General features: G+C 32.6%; 3 protein-coding genes across 6 annotated transcripts in view; 1 reads left to right on the forward strand and 2 right to left on the reverse strand.

The window, feature by feature from the left end:
- LOC129798500 (V-type proton ATPase 116 kDa subunit a 1) overlaps positions 1-4,442 on the reverse strand; it is a 24,275-nt gene extending 19,833 nt beyond the window's left edge. For 3 of the 4 annotated variants that reach the window (XM_055841679.1, XM_055841680.1, XM_055841678.1), the window contains exon 1: positions 4,275-4,397. The gene's annotated coding sequence lies outside the window, so the exon portion shown is untranslated. Of the gene's footprint in view, positions 1-4,274 lie in introns of all 4 variants that reach the window. The other variant, XM_055841681.1, reaches the window with a different exon arrangement.
- On the forward strand, positions 4,427-13,038 carry LOC129798507 (F-box only protein 9). Its single transcript, XM_055841693.1, has 4 exons — positions 4,427-4,697; positions 4,757-5,176; positions 8,563-9,294; positions 12,493-13,038. The coding sequence occupies exons 1-4, from the start codon at positions 4,695-4,697 to the stop codon at positions 12,616-12,618; spliced, it is 1,281 nt and encodes a 426-aa protein (XP_055697668.1). The 5' UTR covers positions 4,427-4,694; the 3' UTR covers positions 12,619-13,038.
- LOC129798518 (ras-related and estrogen-regulated growth inhibitor-like protein) overlaps positions 12,743-26,769 on the reverse strand; it is a 65,447-nt gene continuing 51,420 nt past the window's right edge. The window contains exons 5-7 of the mRNA XM_055841719.1: positions 22,216-22,400; positions 13,275-13,464; positions 12,743-13,205 (exon numbers count right to left, since the gene is read on the reverse strand). Of these exons, the coding sequence (XP_055697694.1) occupies positions 13,137-13,205; positions 13,275-13,464; positions 22,216-22,400 (444 nt within the window). The 3' untranslated portion in view covers positions 12,743-13,136. The remainder of the gene's footprint in view (positions 13,206-13,274; positions 13,465-22,215; positions 22,401-26,769) is intronic.

A 26,769-nucleotide genomic window follows, 5' to 3' on the forward strand; every position in this document is an offset into this window, starting at 1 on the left:
TGTTTATTATTTATTTTTTATAAGTCGACTCAAGTAACACAGAGAGGCTAGTGCGGTCCATCGTTAGAAAGGTCTCAACCTTAGCTACAACATACTAAAATTTCGTCGAAATTGGAAACACAGATTTCGGGATATCCGATTTCGGAATTACGAAAATCAAATTTTCGATTATAGCGCCCCTGGTGGTGGTTCCTCGAAGTTTTGATGCTCCCAAGAATTGTATATTTCATAAGACCTTTAAGTTACACCATCAATGATCAAATTCTGACAACTAGAACGACTCAAAATAAATAAAGTCTTTAAGTCTTTCGTCTCTTTTGGGACTCTGAGTACTCAAAGCAGCATATGAATATTCTGTGAAAAACAGTATTTTTAATTATTCAGAACTGATAAAAATCCGATTCTTGTGGATCACTACAAACTATAAAGATGTCTAAATTTGAGATATTTTTCTGTAGGACCTCAATAAATTCCTGAGCTTAGATATTTTTGATTAAAAAAATGGTGAAATTGGCTTGCAGCATATCGTCGGTTCCGAAGTCCAAGTTGTAAGTCCAAAATGTAAACTTTACAAGAAAGAGGGTTTAAAGTTTGACAGCTAAAATTTATTTTCATTAATATCACTGCAATTAGTATACCTTAAGCTTTTGAAACTATTTTATCATACTTCCGCATTGAATATCTTCTAGTTAACACTACTTTTAAATTAATTATAGCAAAATTGTGGGCAAAAAACTCAATAATTGGGCACGCTGAGATTTAAAGTTTTCTTCTTGTAACTTTTGTAGGAATATCTTAATCAACATAAAATTTTGTGGGGATGTAGATCTAAGGTTTCTGCATCCAATGATAATATCTTTTTATACCATTGTAAGTAGACTTACAATAGTCTTCGGAACCGACGATATGCTGCGATCCGGAAAGAGTTAAGGGCAAATAATGATTTATTACATTCTGAAAAACCAATGATAGTGGTTGCTATTTAGGATTTTAAGACCTTCGTGAATTGGGCTAAACCTTTAGATTTAGATACCTTTTTTTAACATGAAACTACTAGAAAACTTATTTTAATTATTTTACTACAACTACATAACTAAATTGGTTTATAAATTGAATAAAATCAAACATCCCAAAATTTCATTTTGAAGCAGTTTTTAATTTTTCATCAATGGCAGAAGGCAAACGAGAAGCGTTACTAAATTCATTTGTATTTTATTTAAGCCAAATAGCAGCAAAAGTATCATTAGTATTTTCTTGTTTTTCGTAAAACCCGTTTCGCACTGAAGTCTTAACAAAATAGTTTTAATTCAAATCATAATTCAAAACTTGACGGCTTTCCTGGTTGATGACATATTTTAAAAAGAATAAATATACAAAAAAAAAAAACAATAGGGGAAAGTCGTCTGTCTTTAAATGCAGCAGCCTTCAAATGTTGCGATTTTTTCGTTATTCTCAAAAGCATAAATTATATTCTCTTAACTATTAGGTAGCTATCCATCATCCTCACAAATCATCAAAAAATGGAGAGCCTAGGTCCTATTTCCTAGATGCTAGATAAAAAAAAATGAAAATGAGCTCTAAGCTGTAATTTTGATGTTCCACAAATCATGTGATTTTTCATAGTAAAAATCATTTTACAAATAAATCTTCCATTGTGACACATAGAAGGTTAATCAGGCTTAATATTTCTGTTAATACATTTTGGTTCAGATGACACAATTTTTGTGGGTAGCAAAAATTTGCAAATATCACCCTGCAGCAGCCTTTAAATGCTAATGTCGTGTGCCTTTAAATCCTATCTTTCCATACATCAAAACATTTGACAGCTTCCCGGCCGGGCGCAAAATAGGAAGTCACAAGTATTTGTGCGGTATTCGTCAGGTCAAATAGAAGTTTTATTTCACATATTCCCTCTCATTTTAGTTGTCCAGCAAAGTCCTAGACATTCTATAGTGCTTTTTCTCAAATATTTCTCTGCGGAGAATTACAATGATAGAAATTATTGCACATTCCCACACGAATATACAGTAGACTCTTCGATATCCAGCACTTCGATATCCGAGTGACAGCTGCCAAACACTGGCGGTTGATATATTCAAAATTATTTTCACTAAACATGAAGTTTGTCCAGAGTGAATTAAAGTATTATTAACATTGTATCGAAGTTTTTAATACATAATTGTGATAAAAAATGAAACATAAGCACACCATGAAGAAAATTCTCTTGTTCTTTGTCAGACAGAAAATAAATTCACACTGCACAAAATAGAAAAACCGTTGATCATTCAAAAAACCTAAATGTCATTTTGTCCCCCAGTCAGCCGGATATCGAAGAGTCTACTGTATGTGAAATCGAACTCCTACTTTTCTCTGACGAACGTCATACAAATACTTATAACCTGCTATCTTGCTCCGGCCGGGATGTTTCAAGTTGACAATTTTCAACTTCAATGGCTTTTTCTTCCAAATTTTCAAGTGCAAAACAGTGCTTCAGAAAAACGTGAAGAAAAGTTATTGTTTAATGTCTTTTGACTGCAGTGATGATTTTAGTGAGTGCGTTAGGCTTCAACCTAATCATATATAGCCCATTTAGTTTTATTGATTCAATATTCTCAGTGAAAAAAAAACATTTAAAGGCAGCTGCATCGCGTTTGAAGGCAGACTATGCCAGCTGCCTTCATACAAAACGACATCACTTTTTTAATTTCCTCAGAAGGAAAAACTGAGGACTTGCAAGTGCTAACAAGAGAATTTTTTGGTGTAGTAGAAAATAAAATCCATTTTGTGGATTCTTCAGAAAAAAAATCTTAAGTTTGGAACTCCATTTTTCGTTTGAAGGCAGACGACCTTCCCCTACTAAGTAAATATTCAAAGATAATTCTATATTTTAAATTAATTCAGTTTTCAAACAAAGTGGCCGATATTGAAAGCTGTCCGAAATAATAACCCGTTTGTCTAAATTGATTTTTAACAGGTCGAAAAGCTCTTTTCATGTGATGTCTATTTACTTAACTTTTAAGAACGAGTGTGATACCGGTGTCTCAAAAAACAAAAATATTTTTTTCTCATTTTTTAAAGGACTTTCTATAGTTAAGAATTTTGTTTTTCAAATACCGGTGTCCTATGTGTTCTTAGGGTTAATTTATTAATTATTAGAGCCGTATGCATCATGCATAAAAATTTAAGGAAAATTATAATTAATAACCAAAAAATAAACTTTAAATATCAATTATTTTTAGGATATATATTGTTTTTTTTTCTAAATTTTTGAGTGATCTAGTCTTTCAATCTGGAACTGTTCTGGCCAGATGTTTTCCCATCTTGACAAAATTTTCCGCATTGCGCCAAACAAATAAATTGTAAAGATACTGACAAGGACGAAATAAAAAATCAAGGAAACGTTCCAAAAGTCTTTTCCGGTCCTCCTGATTTTAATGTGAAAAATGCTTTATAATTTATCTTTCGAGGGCGCGTGATATTTTTTTCCTTATGCAATGCATGGATTTATTTCTAATTAACCAAGTGATAAGATTAACCTATCTATCAGTTCCATGGAAAAAACTAATCCCTGATTTTGGGCAAGAATCTCGTGATTGAGAAACCCCTCCTTGGACTTTTCACTGACATCTGGACTGAAAATTATGTCTCTATTCGAGAGAATTAGCACATCTTTTAGAGCAAATGGAATAGCAGATAGTGATTTGCTTGGTAATTGAGAGAGCAAACTCTGGCCACAAGTCAATAAACGACTCCGGGAGTCATCAAAAAGCTTTCTCTGGAAATTCACCCAGTGACGTCAGGGCCTCAAATTCGCGGAATTCTCCAGTTTTTTTCTTTTGTTCAGCGTCTGAATCACATATTATCTTCATTATCTTCCAATTTGTCGCAGTCTGCACAAGATTTCCCGCATTTCCTGATAATCATGGAGATAAGAACGGAAGAAAATCGCGAAGGGGAAAATCAATAACTGACTTGGATCCAGATGTTGGGGCGTCAGAGTGCCAAAAGAGGCTCACGGAATTTCCCAATCAAGGCCCAATTCAATTGATTTCGCTGGGTTAATTTGTTTTTGGAACAATCAATTAAAGCGATAAAGGTCAATTTTTGTGTTTGGCAGCGATTCGTTTCCAATTGCAACAAAAATCGGAGTAGCCATCGAAAAATGGCTGACAAATGGGCCATTCGATTTTCTTCACTTTTCTCCCTCAAATATCACTCCAACTCACTGATTTTTATGCAAAATTCCAAGAATATCCTTTAGGGAATAGTTTTACCTCAATTGTTTCCTCCTCACTTGCTTTTTTATCAATGAAAATCACAAATTTCTTCTCCACTTCCAACACCACACACAAAATTCTTCACTGAAATATTCACCACTGTGGGGAATATTTTTCTGAAGGGGAAATCACAGTTCGCATCGGGCAACAAATTTCCGGTGGTGAGGACTGTCAAAAAATCTTCAAGTTGGCAGCCGTGTTTGCAAAATATTTATAAATTTCCTCGAGAATTTGCTGGAAAATCGCAGAAAAATCAGAGAAAAACACACAATTTTATGAAGATAATTATGTTAAGTGGTGCATTTATCATTCTCCTGAAGAATATCTCCTCATCTTGCTCTGTTATTCGATTTTCTGACCGTGAACTAGTCTTTGACTAAATTCCTGCGCACTAACCAGGAATATCCTTGACCTAAGATGGTAAGAAATTCCGGGTGATTGACCAGGATGGGATTCTCATCTTCCTAAACTTCCAACAGTCGACATCGGGTGCTCTTGCCGGTGAAGAGGAGAGTGATGAGGAATCTTCTTCCTCCTCGGCAAATGTTCTGGAGGAATTCCGGAACAATTGGCAGAAGGAATTGCAGCAGACTCATCATCTTTCCTCTGCTCTGGGGAATTTAAGTCTTGCCAATGACAGTGAAGAGTCCATGGCTCAGAGACTGTTCCTCCAGGGCACGGAATACGAGCGCATGGGGAAGGTCTTTGATGCCATCCGTCACTATCGCCGGGCTGTCCAATTAGTTCCGGACATTGAGCTCCGCGTGAGACCGCTCCTGGCTCAGCAGGAGGAAGATGAGGCGACTGAAGTTGCTAACATCGACGAGACGGAAGAAATCCCTGAAGAAGCAGATGACAAGGAGGACCTATCAAACGTGGATTTAACTCTTCGTTTCCAGGTACGTGGCATTTGTTACTCTCCCAATTGGTCAAGAAACTATCCCCTGAAAGTATTTATACCAATTTGGAAAGAGATTCTTAATGTTACCTACTACAATCCTTGGAAATTTGTCCTTGAAAAGTGTTTTCGTCATTTTGAGGTTAGGTTCTAACCTCAAAAAATGATACGTAACCTATAAAAAAATCATTTAATTTACCAAGTTAATCGAGTGCTGAATCCTGAAAATTTACCTTAATTTAAAGGATTTAACTCTTTCCGGACCGCAGCATATGCTGCAAGCTAATTTCACAATTTTTTAATCAAAAATATCTAAGCTCAGGAATTAATTGAGGTCCTACAAAAAATATCTTACATTTGGACATCCTTATAGTTTGTAATCATCCACAAGAATAGGATTTTTATCAGTTCTGAATAATTAAAAAACATTATTTTTCGCAGAACCTTTAGGTACTTTGCTTTATATGCTGCTTTGGATACTCAGAGTCCCAAAAGAGACGAAAGAGTTAAAGTGAATAAAATTCTAACCTGAAAAATATTGCAAATTCTGGATTTTTAAAATAAAATTATATACCTCCGGCGTCTACTAAAACTTTAAAGAAGAGAAGAAGAAAGTCCTGGTTCACTCATTGATTTATGAAGAGTTACAATTGGATAATTAATGCTAACCGTGGTTCACATTCTTTTAACATATCCAATATTTTCTTTGAATTTTTTAGGTTATGTTAAGCTTGACCTCAAAAATGCAAGGCATCTTATAAAAAGGATGAATCCCTGAATTTTGTCAAATACAAGTCTTTTTATTTATAATTCTTCTGCGACAAAAAAACACCGCGATCCTAGTTCTTTTAGTTTAAATGAATAAGATTCTAACCTCAAAAATACTACAAATTCTGGATGTTTAAAATTTTAAAGTTTTGCAGAAAATAAAAATATTTGGCCTGATTCTTCTACTTAAAAACAGGAAAACTTTGGAAATCGTGGTTAAGCCAAACCTCAAAAATGCAAGACCCCTTCTAAAAGGATGATTTTCTTAATTTGTCAAATAGAAATATTTTTATTTACAATTCTTTCACGATAAAAATACACCGCAATCCTGAAGAGTTCTTTTAATTTTATATAAATAAATAGAAAATAAAATAAACTCCTAACCTCAAAAATAATACAAATTCTGGATTTTTAAAATGTTCCAGGAAGTTTGGTTATATTTTAAAATAAAAATATTTGGCCTGATTCAGTTATTAATTTATTAAGAGTTAGAATTGGATGATTAATGCTGACATTGGCTCATATTCTCTTGACTAATATGGCCAATAGACTGCTTGGAAAATTTTTAGGTTATGCTAAACTTAACCGCAAAAATTGAAGACACCTTATAAAAAGGATAAGTCCCTTAATATGTGAATTAGAAATATTTTGTTGCATAATTCTGCGGCGAAAAAATAAAAAAAAAACCGCAATCCTATTTCTTTTTATTTTAAATAAACAATTTCTAAAATATTACTCGATTTTTCAGGTTAAATATAACATAACCTCATATTTACCCCCTTAAGGACGATTGGAACACCGGTGTCCCATAAAGAAAGTAATTTTTGATGACCACCTAAAGTTATTTTTTTCTTATGTCTGTACATAATTGTAAAGTAGAAGGTTGAATGAATCTAAAATATTTTTTGCAAGTCTGTAGCTATATGCTATATAGTAATTATTTAAGCTCAAAAATGGCGAATTTTTAAGTTCTCAAATTCATAACTGATTTTATTTATTTTTTATACTTCCAATTTTTTTTTGGCAATAAAAACTACAATACTCATACGTAATATTTTTCAGTAAAACGAAAAATATTATTCATTGGTATTGTCAGAAAAATTACTTAAATTTTTGGGCTATTTTTGTCCCTATTGTTCACAGAGGCACAAAATACCCCGAATCAGATTTTGTTGGACTTTCCAAGGTTAGATGTAAAACTTATCATTGATTATGTTTCTCAGTTTAATTCTTATTGTTGATTTTCATTTCGTAAAAAGTGTCTCGTCGTTAAAGGGTTAAGAAAAAATAGAGCATAATGAAAATGTGGTTTAGTAAATAATTTTTTTTATATATTTCCTATATTTCATAATTTTTTTGGGAAAATCAGAAGATTTTTTCGCGTAAAATTATTTTAAAATTTTGATATTAGATCTAACATAACCTAAAACTCCTCGGAATAATTTATTAACCAAATAAGTGAAAGAAACCTATGCAGTAAATAAATTCTGTGTCTAAAATTGTCAGAAATATCTTCAGAAGGAAGTTTAGAAGTAATGTTGCTCAATTTTTAAGGTTAGATACAACATAACCTAACATCTAAAAGAAATTTTTAAGTAAAGCTATGAAAATAAGGTTAAACACTCAAATTAAAAAAAATGTTATCTTCATAATTTGATAAATATTTCAGAAGTAGATCCCATAAATTTTTGTGAATAAATGCGGTGTCAATAGAACTGGTTATGCAAAGAATAAATAAGTAATCTCAAATACCATTATGGAATTTCATGATCTAATCTAGCGCATAAATGAAAGTCTTTAAAAAGTACTCCAAGTTTTTTTCATAACTTTTAAAGTCCGTAGGAACTCTAAAAGCCAACTTAAGACCAATGCAAGGGACAATTTAATCGAAAAAATCTCTTCCTAGAACCCATAACCCTAAATTTATTGACTTTTCATAAAATGAGTTCTTCTTGAATAATTACTTCGGCATATTTGAAGAGTACTTGTAGGCAGGGCTACCATTTAGTTCGTATTGTTTTTCTTTCAGTTCAAATAACAAATATTTTAATTTAAATTCGATTTTAGTTCTGTTTAGCTAACCTCAAATTTTTCAGATGTAAGCCTTTAATTTTAAAAATACTTAAGATTTTTTATTTCTTTTTATTCTTTCATTTAAAATTGCATTGGTCTTAACCTTATAATTTTTTTGAGGTTAGAAATTTTCCATTATAAATGTAACGCAGTTTTTAAAGGAAACTCGTGCTAAAACGTTGATTTTTATTCACGAATTGTCAAAATTAACATTAAAAATTATTTTGGGAGCCAATTTATTGAATATTGTTTTTTTTTTTTTTTTTGAGGTTAAATACTCTATTTCCAGTGTAAATATTTTAAGGTTAGGTCTAATATAACCTAAAACTTTTCGAATGAATTTATATTGGCTGAATACGACAATGATCCCTGTTAACAAAAATATGTCTGAAAATTCCTGAATTACGTGAATTACGTAAGAATCTCACCTACAATAAGCCAATTTGGGTTTCATAAATCAAGTCTTCCGGCAAAAAAAAATTTAAAATACTGGAAAATTTCGTTTCGAAACTGTTCCAAAAGCTGAGGGATATCCCATTTTTTTAGGGTGCTCTGGGGCGCTGTGGTAAAGTTTGTGAGAGGCCGTCTGATGAGAAAGTTCTCCAGACGAGCCTTCACATCTCGGATCTGCCCACAGAAATCATTCTGTACATCTTCAAATGGGTCGTTTCTCGGGATCTCGATGTGCGTTCCCTTGAGTACCTCGGTTTAGTTTGCCGGGGATTCTACATACTTGCCCGTGATCCGGAGATTTGGCGATTGGCATGCACAAAAGTCTGGCGTTCGAGTGTGGGATTGTCGCCCAAGGCCTTGGGATATTCCACCTGGCGCCAGATGTTCCAGGAGCGCTATCGCGTGAATTTCCACGGATGCTACATCAGCAAAACCAGCTATTTGCGCTACGGCGAGAACAGCTTCCAGGATCAATTCTATCGGCCGGTGCATCTGATTGAGTACTACAGGTACATGAGATTCTTCCCGGAAGGGAGAGTTCTGATGCTAACAACTCCGGATGAGCCGGTAAATTGCGTGGGAAAGCTGAAAGATCGCTTTCCGCAGAAGAAGGAAGTGCTCGTGGGAAAGTATGAGATTCACGAGGATATTCTCATGATTCTGCTCAAGAAATCTGAGCAGAGAAGGCAAAAACTGCCAAGGGAGACGAAGAGGCAGCAGAATTGTTTCGCAGAGAGGGATACCAACACCTTTTATCTCGAAATGAGGATTAATACAGCGGCCAAGAAGAGGAGATTCTGCCAGCTGGAATGGAAGCAGTATTCGGTGAGTTACATCACTGAGAGAAATCCGAAAAATTCAAAATAACATTCCGGAAATGTTAATTTTACCGTGCAGTACTGATCCGAAAACGGTGTAAATATTACCCTTTTTAGGTGTATTAGGGGTTAAAGTTACCCTTCTTTCATGTTGATTTTACCCTTAAAAGATGTAAAATTAACATTAAAAAATGTTGATATATTTTTACACCCAAAAAGTGTTAAAGTTATGACGATGAGATTCCGATGTACCGAAGAGTTAAATGTGGCGAAGTACCTTATAATCCTATATTTATTACCGTTCCCATGCTTACGACTTTCCCTTAAAATTAAAAAAATAATAATATCATTATCACAAATGATAAAGAAACGATAAAGTAATTTCTACATTTTTCGATGTAGTATGGTGTTTTTCATGGCGAGGTACCTTATTATTTTTAATCCAATTTAACTCATATTCTATTATGTTTTTCTTTTGAAGAAGATATTGCATCTAAAGAAAGAAGATAGACAGTAAAACCCCTTGAACTTTATGCTAAATTTCAGCAGTTAGCCAAGACACACACCATTAAATTATTTTTTGCCTCTATAAAAGATTATAGTTTTCTATGTGTATAAAATTTTCAATGCTATTTTAGAAAGTAAAATTTTAATTGAGAATTGGAAATAAATAATTTTGGTTATTTTGTTTTTACAAATATTTGGTTTGTGCCTCGGCTGACTATCAGAATCAAATAAATAAAAAGCTAAGGTATCAATTAACTAGCTTTTAACTACCCAAAAAGTTTATATAATTGTCTCAATTTTTTTTGTTCTTGTAAATTTAAAATAATAGATATTCTGTTCAACTTTCAATGTTCCATCGTGTTAATGGTGTGAGTCTTTGCTTTAAGTGTAGGGCTTCTCCTTTATTTTTTTTTATATTTCTACTAATTTATCATATCAATATTTAGCTAAATATATCAAAATCTATTTAATTGGCTCGCAAAAAAAACTCACATAGAATTCTGAAAAATATGGATTTCCGGACAACGCGGAATTCCGGGAAACCCTGTTTAGAATTTTACCGATTTCTAAAAATTTGATCAAAAATAACTAAAACATCTTCAAAGTACTTTAGAATTGCTTGATTGCTAAATTATTTCCAAGATTATTTTTAATTATCTAAGTTCGAACTTCTAAATTGTTTTTTTTTTCCGAAAAGTGCGTTGTCCGAAATTCTAATTATCAACCACATTGGTTTTAACGGTTCGGATAATCATTTCATTACCTTGTTGTTTAACTTTTTGTGTTTCCGTGTGGCCTAAAAATGTGTATCCTGCAGAATGTTTTTGCTTTTTTTCTATTCTTTCGATGTTTTTCTATCTTTTTTCTATGTTTGTATATTCTAATTTTCGATGTCTTTTTTATATTTTTTCGATGTTTTGCTTTTCTTTGGACACTTTTTTCTGTTTCTTTCTGCTTTGATATCTCTTGATCGCTTTATGAACTTACTTATCCTCTGTATCCTCCACTATCCTGCTTTAAAAATACTCGCAATAAAGTTCACTAACAATGTTTCTCAATCCTTCCTGATTTCCAATTCAATGAACATTTTTCTTTGCTCTTTTCTCAGCAAAAAGATACTGAGTGTCCATTCTCCTATTGTTTTTGATTTATTGATTTGGCTTTTATGGTGTGTGTCTGGGCTAATATCAAAATATTTATGTAACATTGGCCTCAATTCTGAGACCAAGATCAAGAAAATTTCAAGATTTTGGTATTCAGAAATCAAAAAATCAAGATCAAGATGTCAAATCTGTGAAATTTCTTGGAATCTTGAAATCCAAGACACAAACCGTGTGGATATCGAGATTTGCAATTCTGAAACCAGTATTTCAAGATTTCAAGACGTCAAATTTCTTGTTTTCTTGAAATAATTCCAAGAAAATTCGTGATCTGCGAAAATCCGCGAAAAAAATCGAGTTTCACGAAGATCCGCGAAAGAATTTGAGCCCCTCGAAAATCCGCGAAAAAAATCGAGCCCCGTGAAAATCCGCGAAAAATTCGTGATCTGCGGAAAAATTCGCGTCTCGCGAAGATCCACGAAAAAATTCGCGCCCCGCGAAAATCCGGGAAAAAAATCGTGATCTGCGAAATCCTCGAAAACATTCACGTCTCGCGAAGATACGCGAAAAAAATCGAGCCAAAAGCATGTCAATTAAAAGGAAATGAAGAAAAAATGTGGTTTTTTTTAAACAAAACCCATTTGTCCGCTTAACAAAACCTTTTTTGCAGAGTAGATTGATGCATTGGAAGAATTTTTTCAATTAAAATATATTTTTCTTGGGCAGTTGCTGTGATCAGCGACAGATAGCCGAGACAGCAATCATTTTTCGGGTGATAGGCCTATTGTGTTAGCCAAGATACTCAGGGGTGATATGATAACTTTTCGATACTATCGATTCGATAGTATCGATAAATCTATATCTGTTAAATTAAGTGAATGTCGACTTTTCAAGCATTGTTGGGCCATTCATTGTTACATTCTTAAAAGAATGTAACTATTAAGAAATATCTAAATCAATTACAGATAGTCTTGCTATAGTTTAATTTTTTCAGAATCGACAGTCGATAGTATCGAAAATAAGTTATCATGTCACCCCAGTATTTTTCCAGATGATAGGCTTTTTGTGCTAGCCAATGCGTAAACCATTTTTGGGGTTATAGCCTTTCCGTGAGCTAAGACATGAACCTTTTTTCGGGTAGATTACGGCTTATTTTAGGGCAGTGCTTCCGCTTATCATATTCCATTAATTTTGCAAATTCCTCTTCATGGATACTCTCATTCTCATGGCTCCGGCACATCTTTTAGATCAAGAAAATTTCATGAAGTCGAAATTCCAATCCTTTTCTTTATCACATGATTTGCATATGTCTATCTCACCTCGCACTCTTCTTCTTCTTTTAAACATCACTCCAAATTCAATTTAGCTCAATCGAATTTGGTATGCGAAAGAATGAGATAGTCATATGCAAAACATGTGAGAAAGAAAGGGATTTGAATTTCGACTTCATGAAATTTTCCTTATCTAAAAGGTATGCCGGAGCCATCATCAATTTAATTCCAGGCCTAGATTCATTTTGAAAAGGCCTAAATTCATTCCATCGAGCATTTTTTGAAGTTCGTTTTCAAGCGTCGATTGTTTTCAATCGTATTTTCCAGGTGGTCCAATTCAAGAACAAGGCAGAATTTACAACAAATTTCGATTTACTTCCAAATCAATATCCTCCGCTCTGGTTCTCCCGAGTCAGGAGCTATCACACGGAAACAGACTGTCCGCTTTTCTGAGAGGAAACGATAATGCATCTTTAAGTACCATAATCCAGAGGACAGTGAGTTAAACTCTCTGTTTGATGAATTTATAACTAGTATGAGAGTGATTTTAATCATGAAATGTGTAGAATAGATAAAAGTAAATTGGTAAAAAATGTTTTTTTTTTATTCCAACGTTTGTTTTTTTCTCTACAAAATTGCTTAGCCAAATTGAGGAATTTTTTTTTTTGGAGAGAATGACATGAATTTGGGAATGACATTTTCAACAATCTTCTGAATTTATCTCATTCTCTGATTGGTAAGTTATTACTTAGAACTAATTTACTTACATTTAGACGTATACAGATAAATTTTTACTTTAGTAGGATGGTTTTCTTTTTGTACGCAAAAAAAAAAATTTACAGTGAAAAACTAACTTTTTAAAAAAATACAAAAGCTTTTCAGTATGAAATGCATCATTTTGCCTTTCTCATAAATTATAGTATACAAATGTTTACTTTACTAAATTTTATCACACAAACGGCAGAAATTTTTCATATACTCAGGGATGGTCGTTTTTTCCTGTCTTTGCTGCTGTTCTTGCCAAAGATATTCCCCAAAACCTGTTCCGGAGACATTAAAATGAATTTTAGATTGATGGTAGCCGATAAGAATGTCATAAGATCTTTTACCTTGGAGACACTGTTAACCCCGAGTTTCCGTCTGATTGGAAGTGTCTTGAGGAGTTGGACGGATCTTGCCTCTCGTAGGACGGATTGAAAGGCTAGGCTCACTCCTGCAAAACTTTCAGCAGCTGATACTTCGTAAAATAGGCAGGAATATTGTAAGGAGAGCTCATGTCCATCGTCTACGGACACTTTTCTGAAAATTGAAAAATAGAAAAAAAAATTAATCCTCTGTGTAAGTTTTACACAAAAATTACACAATTTCTTAAACAATTCAACAAACAAATTGAATAAAATATCAACGAATTGACCAACTCAATACCTTTCAAATAAAACCAATTTTGATCGAATAGGGTTAGAAATAAGTCCTCTAGAGAAGTTTGAAACTTTAATTTTGAAAAATTCAAAATGGCGAATTTTTGGTTATAGATTTATCTGAACGAGATGTTTATTTAGATTTCGGTAGTCGTTTTAGATTCGGTGAAGATCTTTCGAGACTAGAGCAAAACACCTATTAAAAAATACATATAAAATGGAAAAACATTTTGATCAGTATTTCAGTAAGAAAAGATCAGTAAATAACACAAAATTAGAACGTGAAAAATAATATTTATTTAGTAAAAAAGTTGGAATGGTCAGTGAAAAAATTCAATTTAACCGAATTTGGTCACTAAATGTAAATTTAGGTTAGCTTAAAAAGTCAATTTCGATCAGCAATGGCTGCAGTATACCTTTTTAGGTTAGGAAAATTCCATGAAATCGAAATTCAAATACTTTTATTTCTCAAACATTTTGTGTATTTATCTGATAGGAATTAAAACTTTTGCTGATCAAAGTTCATTTTTTAGATTAGTAAAAAGAAATTTAGTTAGTAACAATAAAAAAACAATTTTAATCGTCAATGGCTTCCGGGTACACCTTTTAGGTCAGAAAAATTTAATGAAATCAAAATTCACGTCCCTTTATTTCACAAACATTTTGCTCAAGTCTATTTGATTTTTTCGTACTTTTCTTCTTTCGGTCGCAACAAATTCAATTTAGTTCAATCCAATATCGAATTAGAAAAATGGGATAGTAATGCACAAAGCGTTTGACAAAGAAAAGTAATTGAATTTTGAATTTGAATTTGCATTTGCATTCTACTGTCATCTACTGGAATTTGGGTTTCAATAAAATTTCACTGACTCGGAAGGTGTTATGGAGCCATTTTATTGATCAAAATTGACTTTTGTTCCTAACAGAAAAGGAGGCGCAAAAATAAGTTCAATTTAGTTTAAACTAAAATTCAGTGCGAAAAAGTGAGATAAACATGCAGAAAACGTTGGATAAAGAAAGGTATGTGAATTTTATTTTAAAGAAATTTTACTGAACTGAAAAATTGATTTTTATTACTAACCAATATTTATTTTTCTGAAAGTTTCAATTTCGATCAGTAAAAAAATTATTTTAACGTAAACAAAAAACTTTTGTTCAGAAAGAAAATGAATTTTGGTCAGTAAAAATTCAATTTGATCACCTAACGATCGAATTTGGTCAATAAAACAATTAATTTGATAAATTAAAAAATCCAATTTAGTCAGTAAAACAATCAGTTACAGTTGTTCAGAAAAACCAGTTTTAATCAGTGAAAAAATCAATTTTGGTGAGTTAAAGAAAAAGAACCAATTTCAGTTAGCAATCAAATAATTTTGTTAGTAAAAAGAAATTTGAATAATTAAAAACCCGATTTTTTTTTAGTAAAAATCGAATTGCATCAGTGAAAAAAACAATTTTAATCAATTCAACAAATAAAAAATGATTTTGTTCAGCTAAGAAAATTAATTTTTGTTACTAATGGCTTCGGCACACTTTTTAGATCAGGAAAATTTCATGAAGTCGAAATTTGAATCCCTTTCATTCTAACGTGTTTTGATTATGACTATCTCATTCTTTCGCATACCAAATTCGATTGAGCTAAATTGAATTTGGAGTGATGTTTAAAAGAAGAAGAAGACTGGAAGGGAATGAGAAAGACATATGCAAAGCATGTGAAAAAGAAAAGGATTGGAATTTCGACTTCATGAAGTTTTCCTGATCTAAAAGTTGTGTCGGAACCATAATAATTTTTAGACAATGAGTTCAGTCAATGTGTCGATTTAAATTGACTGAAACCATTTTTATACTGACCAAAATTAATTTTATTTACAAATTTCAGTGTTTTGCTGACTAAATTGATTTTGAAACAACCAAATTTTTACTGACAAAATTTGGTTAATTAAAAAAATAAATTTAATCAATAAAAAATTGATTTTTTAAAGTAAAAATTTAATTTTATTCAGTAAAAGTTTCAAATTTGAATTGGCAAGTATAAAAATCAATTTTGTTCACTAAACAAGTCTACTTTGTCTAATAAAAAAGTTAATTGCTCCGGCATACCTTTTAGATCAGTCGAAATTCGAATCTCTTTCTTTCTCAAAAGATTTGCATAAGTCTGTTCCACTTCTTCTGTCTCAAAATTGGACTGAACTAATTTGGTTTGATGTTCAAAAGAAGAAGAAGAGTGCGAAAGAGTAGGATATACATATGCCAAACTTTTAAGAAGGAAAGGGATGTAAATTTTGATTTTATGAAATTTTCCTGATTTAAACGGTATTTCGGACCCATAAAAAATCAATTTTGGGTAAATTTCGATAAGTGAAATAAATATTGTTTTTTTTACAAAAACGAAACAATTTTTGCAGTAAGAAAATCAATTTTAGTCAGTAAAAATTCAATTTGATCACTTAAGCCTCCTTGGCACACCTTTTTGATCGGTAAAATTTCATGAAATCAAAATTTGCATCCTGTTTTCTCAAAAGGTTTGAATAAGTCTATCCTATTCATTTGAACTCAAAAATTGGACTGAACTAAATTTAACACAGTATCAAAAAGAAGGAGGAGAGTGCGAAATAGTAGAACAGACATATTCGCAGAACTTTTGAGAATAAAATTGATGTGAATTTTTACTTATTGAAATTTTTCTAATCTAAAAGATGTGCCGGAGCCATAACAGAACGAATTTTGTCAGTAAAAAAAATTAATTTGATAAACAAAAAATCGAATTTAGTCAGTAAAACAATCGGTTACAGTTGGTTACTAAAACCAATTTTAATCAGTGAAAAATCAATTTTGGTTAGTAAAAGAAAAGAATCAATTTCAGTTGGGAAACAAATAATTTTTTTTTGTCAGTAAAAAAAAACAATTTCAATTAATTTAAGTATCAACAAATAAAAAATATAATTTTATTCAGAAAAAGAAATGTTTTTTGGTTAGTGAACATATTATTTATGTAACTAATAAATTTTTATTTCAAAATTAACTCAGGCCATTTTTTTCTAACCAAAATTGATTTTATTTACCTATCTAAATCGATTTTTTCACTAATCAAATTTCAGTTTTTTTTACTGTGCAAATTTATTTTGAAAGTGGACTGAATTCTTTTTTTGTTTGAACCAAATTTGAATTTTGATTGGCTATTTTCGCTATTTTTATCAAATTTTATTTATTTTGCTACAGTCATAAAATGTGAAAATCCAATAATATAACTCTCAGTCGGTTGGATAAAGATATCAGTCAATAGGAAATGATTGTTTTCAATATGATGGAATTTTTAGGCTGGTAATTCTTCTTTTGCAAAAACCGCGCTCGCGAAATTACTTTTAGTTAATTCCTATAGGAAATTCCAAAAAGACCGCCCATTAGCAAAGAAGTTTGTGACTTTGAAGACTTCCTAATCCAACAATCATGATCATGTCTGCGGATTATAAAAATGCTGGATGAAAGTGAATGAGAAACAACGTGATATCTTAAGCTTTATGCATTTTGGGTAAAATACTTTTTCTTTCATCGAGCTGTCTTCCCGTTGAGAAGATTATGTAGCTACTATTTGATGTCCATATCTCATTATCCATTAATTGTTGACTGCAAAATTCACCTCTGAAACAATATTCAATATATCATCTCTTGGTGGTACGAGCTTGATTATTTATATACATAGATTGCAATGTATAATTTTATGCCTTTGAAAATAGCTGTAAGCTCATAGTAGAGAAGATTCAGCATTTTGCAGCTGTCGATTTCTTTAAAGCAAGAAAAAAAACCCCTTCCACACTTGCCTTTCTTCCTATCTTCCCTGGCTTTTCTTTAGTCGTTATTCTTAAAAAGCACCAAGCAAATATTTCAAAAAGTGACTTCATAATCTAATACACAGCATCATTGTGTTAGGCTTATGAGAGGGAGAGAAAACTGTTTACAATGAGGACTCTTCGTGGCGCCTATAAAAAAACCCTTGAGGTATATTACGGTGCATATTAAGAGTAAAATATCTCTCAATGGGGCGAAATAGTGCTCAAATGGAGCTCCTATGTAGCCATTCGAATCTCCCAACCACTTCTCTTGGCAATCTTGATAAAGCGTCTCTATTGTTGGCTGAGATGAAACAAGATATTCTTCGTTGGTGCTTTTGGAGAATCGCGGCCAGAAATGCGTCCGGGGCATTCTTCTCTACGTAAATTCTAGTGCATAACTCCATCTGAGATGGAGAGCAATGAGGAAATGAACATAAATCAGACCACGAAGCAACCAAGTGACCAAGAGAAGACGACTATCTTTGAAATCTTCCATATATACCATTTTTATTTTAAGGGCTGTTATTAAAGTTATCACCTTACTAATTATAAATTGACATTTTATACGACTTTTCAGCAACCCTGTGGGGATTTTTCTCTCAGCTAAAAGTAAATTTATAAAGTCTGTACTGTCTGTGCTATAAAGAATTCTAGAGAGAGAATTAAACGATCAAAGGACTTGGAAGAAGGCATATTTCATATTTATATATTATACTCAATTTCTCCTCTTTTACTGAAATAAAGATTAAGTATCGTTGTTTGTTGATTTCATCAGAATATTGATCGACATTCTATCTATCATAATATCGGTCAACTTTGTATTAAAATGTCGATCAACGTTCCGATTTCTATCAATCGATCGACGATCTACTACAACGTTCCATCATAATGTCGATCGACGTTGCATCATGATGGCGGACAAAATTCTATTAAAGTGTCGATAGACTCTCTAGGAAAAATATCAGTCCTATTATTATTTTATCATATTCCATCATAATATCGATCGAAATTCTATTGAAATGTTTATCGACATTCCCTTTTAATGTCGACAGACTTTCTAGGAGAATATTAATCGATATTCTATCATAATATCGATCTAAATTCTATCGCAATTTTGACCAACGTCTCCTCATAAGGTCGATTTCCAATTCTATTAGAATATCAATCGTTCCATCATAATGTCGATCAATTTTCTATAACAAAGTCGACAGACTTTCTAGCATAATATTGATGAATATTCTATCATAATATGGGGCAATTTTTTTATTTAAATGCCGAAAGATTTTCTAGCAAAATATTGATACAGTAAACCTCTCGCTCAATCGGCTCTTTTTCAATCGGGCGAAAAATTTTGTTGACAATTTTCACGTTTAATGACCAACGCACAATAACTTTTGTTTGTAAACATGTTTTCAAAATTTCCTATGAGAGTGAGCGAGATGACTAGATCTACATCTCATTCACTCTCATTCAAATTTCAAAAACATATTTACAAAACAAAAGTTATTGTGCGCTGGGCATAATTATGAAGCTAATTTGCTTAAATTTGCTGTAGTTCTTCCTATTTTATCGTGTTTTTTTGTGAAATTTACAAAGGCTTTGACGCCCAAATCTATCGATAAATCGGATGAAATGTTGCCCCAAATGCCTAATTTAGAGAGAGTCTACTGTAGACACCAGCAACGAAAGAGTTTTCTGTTCAACATGCCGCAACGGTGGCGGCCTCACAAATGTTCAAAAAGCAGTTTCCACCAAGGAAAACAAATGCCTCAACAGCGTTCGCTGTTCGGAACTCTGTTCCGAACACGTTCCTTGAATAGTTTTCAAACAGGGAACTTTCGTTGCTGAAATATTATCATAATATCGATCAAAATTTTGTCGAAATACTGACCGACGTTCTCTCATTATGCCGATCACCTTTCTATTATAAGAATATCAATCGACATTTCATGAAAATATCAATCAATATTCTACTAGAATTTCGGTCGATGTTCCATTATAATGTCGACCAACATTCTAATAAAGAGTCGGCTGAATTTCTAGAGAAATATTGATCGATATTCTATCATACCCTATAGCCCCTATAGCCAACGGCCGCGGCAATTCCACTGGATTTTCATGAGTCTTTTCTGCCATGTCCACAGATTTTACCGCTAAAAAGCCCCGTGGAGTTCCCTGGATTTTACTGCTCAAAATCCGCGTGAGCTTCCGAGGAGGAATTTGACGCTAAATTTCCTCATAGTGTTCCATGGAAGTTTGCGGAACTCTGTATATGACCGTCTAATAAGAAATGTCCGCGAGTTTCCATGGACTTTTCCGACGAATATTTCCGCGTCTTTTCCTATAGATTATTAGCGGTATAATCATCAGTCGGGCCTTTAAAATTTAGGAAAATCCTCTTTATTTCCATGAAATTCTCTACGGAATTTTCCATGCAACGGCCTTAGAGGCTTCCACGACTTTTCCAGTGGATTTTTGTACATTTTTCTTGAAATAAATTCCTAATATTGATTAAAAATACCGTGGAATTTTTATAGAAAATTTCTAGCAAATAAAAACATCCACAAATAAATGAAGGATCTGTGCAAGGATTACAAAAACTAAACAAGTTTGCAACCGTGAAATACGTGTTTTTCTTTCTTTTTCGTGAGTATTTTTTAGGAGACAATTTTTTTATACAATTGTTTTTGCTTTTCTGAAGTGTTTAATCGTTTAATCGTCTCAACACTGGGCCCCCTTACCCTGTGTCAGACGGGTCAGTTGTTCTACTTTTGAGTTGAAAATATTGCTACCGTATCGTACATTTGAGTATGTCTAGCTCGCAAGAATTATATTGTTAGGGCGAAAAACAAGTATGGAATTTTAGCGCTTACTTCGATGGAGTCTTAGCCGGAAAAATATCAGAAAATGTACTTGGAATATTCATTGGAAATTTTGTCTCAATCTTCAGGAAATGTTTCTTTCGTGGATAACCAAGCGGAAGAATGATGATACAGTGCCCGCTTTGTAATCCGGTTGCATTTTTTGAATTTATTCAACGTCTCGAAAATATCATACAAAAATATAATACAAGATTTTTTTTCTATAATTAGTATAAAAGTTATAAAGAATATTAAAAAGACATAATTAGAGAATACTATGCAATTATACTTCATTTATTAAACAAAAACTTTACGAGATAATTCATTTTCATTAGTGAACAGACATGTATACATAACCTCAAAATTATTTTATATGTAACCGTCGAGAACTCGTCCGGATTACGCCGATCCGGATTAGAGAGCGGGCACTGTAACTCATGATGAGGCTCACACGGAAAAATAGTAGAAAATTCCACGGATTTTTCTTTTAATGTGAAACTGCGGCCGATCGGCTATAGGGTAATATCGATCAAAATTCCATTGCAATGTTGATCGAAATTCCTTCATAATGTCGATTGTCATTCTGTTAGAATGACGATCGACGTTCCATCAAAATGTCAATGATCATTCTGTTTGAATATCGATCGGCCTTCGATCATAGTGTCGATCAACATCTATTAAAATATTGATAAATTTTCTATTATAATGTTCAACTTTCTATCGGCATATCTATCGAAGTTTTAAGTTTTTATTTTTGCTATTATTATAAGGATTATAAGCATTTAATAATGCAATAAGTGCAATAGGGTGAAAGGAACGTCTATTGACACTTTAAGAACTCGTGTCAGCACCTATTGACACCCTACTCTGTACCATTTAGGATACGAAATTTGAACATCTCTGTTTATAGTAAAAGGTATCTTACAGAAAAAACGTTATATTACTTATATTTTACTAGATACATTAAATAATTTTCAATATTTTGACAAAAGTGTCAATAGGGGTTCCCTGTCGAACAGACGTTCTTTTGACCCTAAGAATTAATAAATAGATTTTTCGTTCTATCGATGAATATTGAAGTCAAAACACGGTAAAGACCTTCAAGAAATCTCCTCTATTTCCTCCTCTAACAATGTTTCGGAGATTGCTTGTTTCCTTCCTCAGGTCTACAATTTGTTTTTTGACAGTTTTTTAAAATATTTTCTTTTACATTTTCTTTACGTAAGTTTTTATTTGAAAGAGAAATTTGATTCCCCAGAAAAGCTATGCAAGTCATTGTGAGGAGACCTCGGCCTCGAGGCAGACCTAGGACAAGGTGGCTGAATCAAATTCAGGATCTTGCATGGGAGCGCCTTGGGATCGAACTCGAACATCTTCCTGAAGTGGCGGAGGACCGACAGGCGTGGGCTGTTAACCTTGGTGTCATGGGCCCGCGACCCCAATAGGGATAAGCGGTTGAAAATGAATGAATGAATGAATGAATGAGAAATTTGAATATTTTAAAAAATAGTCCAAAAACAAATTGTAGACCCGAGGAAGGAGACAACCAATCTCCGAAACGTTGTAAGAGGAGGAAATAGAGGAGATTTCTTTAAGGTCTTTTACCGTGTTTTGACTTCAAATAAAGAATTTAGAATTCGGGTACTTTGAAATTAAATTAAGTGTATCGAAACGTCTATCAATATCTGTTTATCAATATTCTGATTGATTTGTATAAACACTGATCGATTTATTGATTTATCGAAATACTGTTCGATTTTTTGAAATAAAGTCAAACGATTAATTGATCGAATTATGCAGTTTTCTTTGTTGATTGACAACGTTTGGGATTACATTTTATGAATCACGTTTATGGATATTTTGTTCTGTGTTTCGAATCCCTTTTAAGTTTCCAGAAATAAATCATTGTCTGGTAGCGTCGTCAGTGAATCCATTACTTACCTAGTGTGATCTAGATCTCGTTTATTTCCAAGCAGGAGTGTAGTGTAGTAGTACGAGGGCATCTTAAGTTTAGCCAATTGCGAAAGATACTCCTCAGCTTCCAGGAAGCTAGATTTATCACAAATTGAGTAGACCACAACGAAAGCATCGCCCCATCTCAGATGTTCATACAAACAGCCGGCTTTCTGCAAAAAAAAAGCAAAAGAAAAATAATTTAGCCATGCTCTCAGTGAGAATTTATGAGATCGATGAAAGAGAAAGGAATTTCTGATTGAGAATGGTTTATTATAAAATTTTTAGCATTTCTTCAATTGACTCCTCTGACATGAACTCTATTCTGATTTCTGTGATCTTGGATGTCTTCGAGATCCGGATAAGAAAGTGGGAATGAGGATTGGAATTTAATTTCTTCAATGATCCTTGTCACCTTTGGGCCATTTTCACTTTTTTTTTCCGTGCGTAAAATAAAATCAAAGAATAAAACATTTATTATGTACATTGTTTCTTGAATTCATAAGAGATCGCTCTTCTCATTCCAATCCAAAAAAAAAACAATGCACTTAACATTCCCATTTTCGGTTATTTGATTGTCCAAATATTGTGCATAAGATGATCATTCGATGGCGTTAAGAGAGAATATGTAATTTTTATTCTTTCTTCCTGAATTTCTTCACATATGTTCTCACTTTGTCTTTCTCCTCGTCATTTGCATGTAAAGGATGATTTTTAAAGGGTTTTAAATGCAGCCAAAAGAAAATAAATATAAAATTTTACCAACTGTACTTTGTCTCTTTTATTTGTAACATTTGGTGAACAATAAATTTTTCTGTTCACTTCTGAATATAAGATTTTGAATAAAATGTTCTTTTTTTAAGCTGCCACTCTTTTGCATTCCACACCTTTTTCACGCATACACGCTTTACCGGTGAATTAGTGGAATTTCGTGGCGATTGTCTGATATTATTAAAATTTATTTAGCATAAGAAAATCAGAAAGATTACCTTTCTTGAAGTAAAAAATTCTTTTTTTAATCGTGTTCAATGAAATTGTTCCCTGATTCTGCGACATGTTGCAACTTTGTCAGTCAATTATTTACGATTAATAAGTAATAAATTCTACTCCGATGTACAGAAAAAATGCGTTATGTTGCATTGGGACATACAATATATCAAACAAAACTCTATAACTTCAACTTAAGCTACTGGACTTTTCAAATGATTCCGACATGAGAAAAAAAAACTTCTTTTCTCTGTTTCAATTCCCTTGTAATTATGTGCAATTTGAACATGAAAAGTTGATTTAATGCACATAAGTTCATTGAAAACTTGTAGTAGCTACACTTTCCGTTGTGAGACAAAACATTAAATTAGATTTAATCAAAAAGATTAACAGATAGGGAAGTCTTAAAACGAGAGCGAATATTTTTCGTTATTTACATATAGATGAATTGTAGTAAATGGTGTTTGTGATGCATTTAGCGTTTAAATACTCTTTTATGGATATTGAAGCAATAATCTATATAGAAATATGCAAACAGGGTACCACAAATGTTCTTCGAAGGAATCCCTCCCATTGAAAACTGTTTTCGTCAAAAATTGCTTTTTTTTAATGAAATCACCTGTACTACTCTGAAAAAAATGTATTGTCAAATTAACAAGACAAGTTTGTATAAAGGATGTTCTTCCATACAGAATATGGAAAAGTCTTGCCAAATCGGTGGCTAACTGGATCTTGTTAAAAGTTTGTCAAAAGGGTGTTTTTCCATGTAAAATACAAGAAAAAGTTTTGTTAAATTGGTAAATAACATCCTTTTAACAAAATTTCAACAAAATCCATTTGTTCGTTTAACAAAATATTTTTTTCAGAGTACCTTAAGGTAAATGTTAAAATTTCTTCTGAAAAACATTTTTTTTTAAACTGAAATTGCTTCCAAATCCAAAGTGTGGAGGCTTTAACGGTCTTATTCACAGATACCGGCTGATTTATTAATTTGTTAGTTAATAAATTAGTGAACCTAAGTACGAAACTCAGGGAATCACATACGAAAGCTATGGTAATTTCTCATCAAATTAATTACTATGTTTCCAGTAGCCACCGCCCGAGGGGAGGACTAGTAACGTTTTGGGGCAACTAGTGTTTTCCTTGTAGATTTTGTAAAAAAAAGTATTATATTTATTGAAGAAAAACCAATGAATAGTCAAGAAAAATATAATCATATTGAATTAAATTCCACACAGAAATCGAAAATATTGATAAATCAATTGAGTCAATGTCGGGGTAGATGAAAATCACTGATTTGGATACTTCAAGAAAAGATCAAAGGGCAACTCATGAACAATTACAATGGCTCAAGTCCCTGCTTCCTTGCAAAAAATGTGCGTGTTCCTTTGGTTATCTGAACAAATGTTTTGGTTACCACGGTTCTTTAGAAAAATATATGGTTTCCCAGGGTTCCCTGAAAAAACATTTGGGTTCCCCGTAAACTTCCTGAAAAAAAAATGTATGGGCTCCTAGGGTTCCCTTGAAAAATTTACAGGTTCCCAGGGTTTCCTGGAAAACGTATGAGTTCCCAGATATTCCTTGGAGTGGAGGTTCATAATATTCCCTGGAAAAGTGTATAGTTTCTAATGTTCTCAGGAACATTAGGGCCCTCCAGGGTTCCCTGAAATTTTCAGAATTTCCTGGAAACCTATGGGTTCCCCGTGAGCTTCCTAATAAAAAAATGTACGGATTTTTAAGGTTCATTCGAAAAACGTATGTGTTCCTAGTGTTCCCTGGAAAAATTTATAGGTTCGCAGGGTTTCCTGGAAAACGTATTGGTTCTCCGTGAGTTTCCTAATAAAAAAATGAATAGGATTCCAGGATGCAATGGTTCAAACGTATAGGCTACCAAGATTTCCTGGAAAATCACATAGGTCCCAGGGGTCCCTGAAAAAATATGGATTTCCAGGTCTTCCTTGAAAACTTATGGGTTCCTAGTATTCCTTGGAAAACGTATAGTTTCCCAGGGTTCCCTGGAAATACGTATAATTTTGTGTTTTTCGGAAAACCATATGGGCTCCAAACGCTCTCTGTAGAAACGTATAGGTTCCCACCTGGAGAGAAGTGTTGCTTTTTAAGGTTTCCTGAAGAAACGTATGGGTTCTCAAAGTTCTCCGGAAAAGCGTATGGGTTCCCCGTGAACTCTCTGAAAAAAATATATAGGTTCCCAGGGTTTCCTGAAACACGTATGGAGTCCCCGTGAGTTTCCTAAAAACAATTTATAGGTTTCCATGTTTCATTGGAAAACGGATGGGTTTTCAATGTTCATTGGAGATACGTATGGATTATCAGAGTTTTCTGGACAAATGCGTGGATTACCTAGGTTCCCCGTGGATCCCCTGGTCTGATTGGTTCGAATTGGATAGAAGAATAAGATAGAATCGTCAGATTATAAATCTAAATTTTATTTTGAAAAGCCATGAAAATTTGAAGTTGTTTAGAATTATTTTAATTTATTTTAAACAAGATTTGCAAAAAAATATAATTTCTCAAAATGTTTCGTTGAGACCGTTCCTATTATTTTGAAAGCGATCAAGAGTAAAACTGTATAAAATTACATTAAGCGTAAATTACGGCATAAAATTAATTGATTCTAATTTTTTTAGTTTATCTAACTTAAGAGATAATAAATGTATAGGGTTTGTTTCGAAAAACATATTTTAAAATTCACAAATTTCATAGGTTAATTAAATGTGAAATTCTGGAAAGGAACAATTATTAATTTAAAACTAACTCTTTCTGGATCGTATTATAATTCAGCGAACCAGTTTTATAATTTTTTTATCTTAAATAATTTAACTCAGGAATTAATCAGGCTCCTAGAAAACTATCCTAGATTTGGACATTCTTATAGTTAGTAATCATCCAGAAAAATTAGATATTTTAGCAATACTAATTGGTCAGAAAAAAATGTTTTTGTAGGGTATTCATAGTTTTTTTTATGGGTGAGCCTTGAGTGATACGAAAGAGTTAATCTCTTAATTCTTATTTTAATAAAAAACTCATTGGCAAATACGTAAGCTAACTTCTATTTATAGATTTTCTTAATTGTTAGCGAATTATTAAATTAACTGGTTTCTGCATAAATCACCTTTATTACCATTTATTAACAATATTAATATTCCGGGTAATAGTTTTATATATAGATGGACAAAACACTAAACAAAATAATATAACATATATTTTCAACTTTTAAATCTTCAAGAAGCATTTTATAAGATTGTCAAAATGACACGATTCTCGATAAAAATGTTAACAGTAGATTTTCTTATCAATTTGTTCAATTAATCATAAAGATCACTTCTGTAGTCATTTTCACGATCAAAATTCTTTGTGAAAGACGTGATATTTAGATAAATTATAAAAATTGGAATTGTAAAAAGTTTTCATTTTAGTGTCCATTTCCGTCTTAGCTTTGATAACTAAACTCCTGAGAAAAACAGAAGAGTTCAGAGTTCAGATACTTAAGGCGCTTAAGGCCTCTACATATAGGGAGCAATATTCGTAAAAAAA

The sequence above is a fragment of the Phlebotomus papatasi genome, chromosome 1, assembly GCF_024763615.1.
Source record: "Phlebotomus papatasi isolate M1 chromosome 1, Ppap_2.1, whole genome shotgun sequence".
In the NCBI taxonomy this organism is placed as follows: domain Eukaryota; kingdom Metazoa; phylum Arthropoda; class Insecta; order Diptera; family Psychodidae; genus Phlebotomus; species Phlebotomus papatasi.